The 5,379-nt window shown below is 43.3% G+C and overlaps 1 protein-coding gene across 3 annotated transcripts; it reads right to left on the bottom strand.

Moving 5' to 3' along the window:
* Positions 1–758: 758 nt before the first annotated feature.
* Positions 759–5,071, bottom strand: TMEM251 (transmembrane protein 251). 3 transcript variants are annotated; one of them, XM_042047745.1, is made up of 3 exons: positions 4,968–5,071; positions 4,158–4,267; positions 759–2,875 (listed from the first exon to the last, which is right to left on the bottom strand). In XM_042047745.1, exon 3 carries the CDS (start codon positions 2,857–2,859, stop codon positions 2,464–2,466), a length of 396 nt encoding a protein of 131 aa, XP_041903679.1. In that variant the 5' UTR covers positions 2,860–2,875; positions 4,158–4,267; positions 4,968–5,071; the 3' UTR covers positions 759–2,463. The 3 variants fall into 3 exon arrangements, with proteins under 3 accessions (XP_041903679.1, XP_041903680.1, XP_041903678.1); XM_042047746.1 differs by lacking the exon at positions 4,158–4,267 and adding an exon at positions 4,527–4,595 and having other exon boundaries at positions 4,968–5,070; XM_042047744.1 differs by lacking the exon at positions 4,158–4,267 and adding an exon at positions 4,323–4,459 and having other exon boundaries at positions 4,968–5,069.
* Between the last annotated feature and the right edge of the window lie 308 nt (positions 5,072–5,379).

Here is a 5,379-nt window from a genome sequence, read left to right as displayed (position 1 = left end):
GCACCAGCAGAGCTAACTTTGCTCTTCTCCTACTCCTATTGTCTAGTATTTGTATACACTATGTTAATAGTTAAAACTAATTCTCTCCACTGCTGCTTTCCACTTCAAGCTCAAATCCTTACACACATAGCATTTGCTTGAATTAGACTGTGTGTTTTTCTGTAGTTAGTTGCAAAGCACATGCTTGTCTACAGCCGTAATCCAAAACAAGGCTTGATGGAAAAATCTACAAACACAAGCCTCTGTTTTGCAAGTCCCCACCATGCCCAGCACGTGCTCCACATCCAGACGGCTTGGCTCATCCCACCAGGCCTGCTGGTGAATTTGCTAAGGGTCACATGCTTGCCCAACAGAAAATTAGGCAGTTCTTCCTATCATTTTCTATTTTTGATGCTTCCTCTTATGCCTTTGGCTCTTTAAATAATTCCATCTGGACACAATGTAGCTGCTCAGTTTAACTTACAGCATCAAGTTAAAAACAGTCCAGCCAGAGGTATCTCTTACACAAAGGTAAAGAAACAACACGGGATTCAGTTTCATCCAGCAAGCCCCAAAATTTCAGGCTACAAACAAGTAATTAGGGCACAGAGCATAAAAGGACAACAAAAGATGAACTGAACACACACACACTAAGGGAAGGAGAGCAGCAACTGATGGCTAGCACTGCTATCTGGCCCCAACCACCACTAAAACCCCACTAAACCAAAACCAACAAAAATGAAAAGCCATTGGTAAATATCTGCATTAACAGACTACTGTTTATAAACATTGAAAAGTTTTTATTTTATAGATAAATAGCATGGTGATTTTAAAAGTTCAGAAACAACACATCTTAAAAGCTCTGACTCCCCAAGATACTAAATACTTGTCAGAGTTTATAATTTACCCTTACTCCAGCACTAAGATGGCAGCTTCCTCCTTTTCATATTGCACTTAGAAGTCAAAACCTTCTTGCAAAGGCTACATTGTTTTCAGGTCCTAGCACCGACGCTGACAATTGAAACCAGTGTCTCAAAGTATCTCCAAGTGCAAACAGAAAGTTTAAGGTGTTGTAACTGCCATGCTTAAGCACAGCAACACTGAAAAGTGTTCTCTTTCCAAAGCAAAAGACAACGCTCTCCAGGATTCCCTTAAAGCAGTCAGAAATGGATTGGCATTTGTGATTATTAGGTCTGGACAATCACATACAGTTAAAGTCATAGTCGAGGAGTTTAGGTCATAATTCTTTTGAGCCTACTGCTTCTGAAGTGTATTTTGCACTGTTTTCATATTTATTACTTCCATCACAGCTGAGACAAAAATTTAGTTATTCTAAGAAGAAACAAAAACGGACAGAAAGAAAGAACAGATTCAGTCTTATTCAAAATACACAATACAGCAGTTAGACTTAAATGCTATTCCAAAATAGCACTGAAAAATAGAGGTTGAAATGATGGCAAAGAAATCTCAGTGGAATTTCAGTATGACTGAAGAAATTCGCATTCATTACAAGAATGAGAAGAAGGTATCTTACTTCTTTTAATTTCTGGAAGAAACATGATTATCTATCTTACAATCTGTTTGTAGCATCCCCCAACCAGCAAACTTTCCCAAATTCAAAGTTTTTCCTAATACATAAGTTCTCCTGGAACATGGTTTTGCATGATGTCCGGAATGAAATCAGAATGGTCATAAATTTCAGCAACTTGTAATTTTATCAAGCGAAATGATAGGAGAAGGAAACACAAAAGAATTTTTGTGCAGACTACAGGCCAATGCCAGCATAGGCTGCTTTTGATGTCACAGGAACAGTTTAAAGCACCAAGCTCCAGGCCTATGCCACTCCTCACTGCCTACCTAGTACAGTGTGGACTGTTGTGACTGAAAACAAGTAGGCTACCACAGGAAAAAATGTACTTTTTCCCTTTAATGGTTTGCACAGACTTTATTCTTTGCTTTTAAAAAGTCATTAAAAACACCACTGATGTAGATAATAAAAAAAAAAAAGAAAAAGCAAAGAATTGTGTTAAGGGCAGCTTTTATAATTACTCAATTATATATAATTTCTCAATTTCTTTTTTCCTTTTACATTTACCACAAAAGAAGTATCTTTTCATTGATTTCACTCCAAGGGAAAACATAGGAAATCACTTTTTTGCACAGAGGAGTAAAATTGTGGACCAGAAACTTGTTTCCCTACAGGACATTTCAGATGGAGTGTTGCAATTTTGCATCATTAAGGCAAAATGAGGAATACTTCCATCACGTGTCACACAGGGCTCGCCCACTCTGGCCACCTGATAGATCCATAATTAAAAACCTTAGTAGTTACTTGCTTGTTTTAAATAGAAAACAGTCATTCTCTTCATTGCTTACCAGTTTGAAAGAAAAGGCTCTTTCCGGCCTTCACTCAGAACTTCAGTCTTGTGATTAGATCAGGCATATGCAATTGCTTCAAATCAGCAACAGAAACTAGAACTTGAGCTAAGTGTCAATCAGCTGTAATCTACTGATCTGATTAGAGGCCTTCACAAATGTTTGGTGACGATTGCAAATAACAGCCAAGCAGATAGGAATGATGCAATACCCAACAGTTTTGGGGTCAGCTCTTGTACAGGAATAGAGGAACAAGAACATCTGTAAATACGGTATTAAAAATATTATAGTCCACAGCCAAAACGGCAAGGATAGCAGTCGTACTTTTAAGGAGTGTGTCCATGTGGTTCCTTCCTGTGGTTCCTTGGGGTGTTGCTGAATGTGCTCCAGTGCTAGTTTGTTGTAAGTCTCATTGATTTCAAAGACGTAATAAAAAGCCGCAGCACTTGCTAACAAGTACAGCCCCACACCAATCCAGCCCATCCTCTGGCGGAAGTTCATCATTCTCCATGCTCTGCACCTGAAACAAAAGGTGACAAAAACATTCAGTACACCTTGAAAAAAGAGGGGACAGATGAACCTTGGTTTTCCTAAGTTAATTTTCTATAACTTTTCATTACACATTAGTTAAAACAGCACACACATCTATTTCTGAAGACCCGGGTTTTCCCTACAACATAGAAAATCATTACTCTGCCAGCAACAGGTTAACAGCAACAACATAAGAAGCTCCACTGATGGCTCTGCATAGTCTAGGGCTTGCTGGCTAAAGTCAGGTACTGAGGGAACAAGACAAAAGTCATCAACTGGGTAAGTTACTGACCCCATCTGCCCTCAATGTCTCTAGACATAGAGTGGGGATAATGTAAGATTTTCTATAAATATGTAAAAATAATAAAAAAATATTTCTATAAATATGTAAACTTTGGAAAGTTCTTTGACATCTGCAAGACAAACATGCTGCTGGACAGCCAGTACAAGAACATCGCTGCTTGTCTGTAGTGCAGCAACATCCAGCTGTATTAAGCTCTAGCTGAGTGCCCATCTATGAACCACAGAAAGGATATTTTCAATTTGAACATGAGGTTCAAGGGTTAGGTTGTACAAAAAATATGTACTTGCACACATGAAGGTGCTATAACCATGTTACTTGCACCTAACTGTATTCCTCCTGTCCCTGTGTGGACAGTTGCCACAGGCCTTCCAGAGGAACAGAACTGCACACCTGCACTGGTCAATGTCTTGGTGCAGAACAAACCAGACACTCACCACTGGGCACTCTTCAGAAAAAGCACAAATTATTGGAGCCCCACAGACACTACTGGGCTCAGTTTTAGCTGCTTCAAATTGCCAGCTGGCTGCATGGGTCTAGGTGACTGGAAACACTCTTCAAACCAGTCACAAACACTCCAGCTGGAGTACCTCCACATAAATGAAGTCATCACCTCTTTCCATCCAAGTAGCCCTTGCATGGGGCAGGGAGAACCACTGCTTCTCTATGCCTGATTAGGGTTCTCCAAAAAAAATGCTTTTTCAGACTTTTGGACTTTTACATTTCTTACCTTTTCCTAGAGAGGGCTAAAATCCATCTATGTAGTGCTATTTTAAGAAAATATATCAGGCCTTTAAAATACTAGGCAGAAATGCTTATTGAAAAATGAATTATGCATAGAAAACAGTAACAATTCATGGAAGCATTAGAGAATTTACCATAAATTATACAAAATCATTACATCATTCTCAGTCACCCTTTCTGAGCCAGACTAATCTGCCAGTTTGGTTGGCAATCCTGAAAGACTTACTTCCTGGTTTTACATAACTGAGGGGTATCCTCAATCCTGACATGACAGAATCTGATCAAGGGAGCCCTGGAGAAATTGTTCTGGCCCTCAGACTCCTACATTCATGGTGGCTAAAAGAGTCAAACATACAGGGACAATAAATACCTGAGAAGGAACAGTAAATACCTGAAAAGGAACAGTAAATACTTGAGAAATCTACTGCAGACTTAAGTAATGGCAACTTCTCGTTCAGCTGATCCTTCTATGTAACTCAGCTGCACGTTTCCCTTTATTACCCCGAGCCAATACGTTCAGCAGGACAACTGAAACATTCGTGTAAAGAGCTGTTAATCCACAGGGTAAAAACGTGAACCCCAGGTTTGCGTTTACCCGCTAAATAAGCCGCTGGCTGTTTTTTCCAGCAGTTCGGCATATCCGAGCTGGCTCACGAGTTGTCGCCTTCGAAGAAATAAAACGTCAGAAGGCATGTACATACTGAAAGCACAAACACTGTCAAAACAGCAGTAGAATTAAGAAGGTAAACACCAGCGGGTTTTGATCCTGCCCTTGAGCAGAAGCCAGAACAGAAGCCTTTGCTCCCGGTTATACCGAAAGAGGCTGAGGTAACAGAGTCTTCTCATTGTTATTCTCCGTTTCCAGACTCCACTACAACTTGCAGCTTTCGGGCAGATCCGCGATGGTCCTCGGACCCCTTCACCCCACTGGGGCTCTCCTCCCACGACCGCCCGCACACACCACCCTCCGGACTCGCGCTCTGGGAGAGACGCGCCTCTCCACCACGCATCCTTCCCGGCGCCGGCAGCTCCTTACCTTCCTCTGGCGGAGAAGGAGGGAGCGGGAGGGCGGCGGCGGGCGGCCCGCTCCCCTCAGCCCGCGCCGCGGCGCCGGGAGGCGGCGAGTCCCGCGGGCCCGCCCCGCTGCCCGCCCGCCGCCATGGCCGTCCGCCGGCACCGCCACTTCCGGCACGGGGCAACGGCTGCCGGGGCGCGCGGCCGCATCCGGGGCGGGCGCCTTGGCCGGCGGCCATCTTGGCTCGGGCGCGCGCCCCTCTGTGGCGGGGGTGGCTTCGCCCAAAATGGCGGCGTCGCCCTGAGGCGGCGCTCGGCTCCTTAGCGGGGGACAGACCCAAACTGTTGTGTTTTGGTACAGTGGCCGCGTTAGCCGGCTGAGGGGAATAACAACAGAGATTACTAGAGATTACAGTAGAGACTGAAACTGTCTC

The sequence above is a fragment of the Corvus kubaryi genome, unplaced genomic scaffold (assembly GCF_017639235.1).
Source record: "Corvus kubaryi isolate FWS band 111438036 unplaced genomic scaffold, C.kubaryi_AGA036_p1.0 66, whole genome shotgun sequence".
Taxonomy (NCBI): domain Eukaryota; kingdom Metazoa; phylum Chordata; class Aves; order Passeriformes; family Corvidae; genus Corvus; species Corvus kubaryi.
This window is presented reverse-complemented; position numbering and strand designations above follow the sequence as displayed.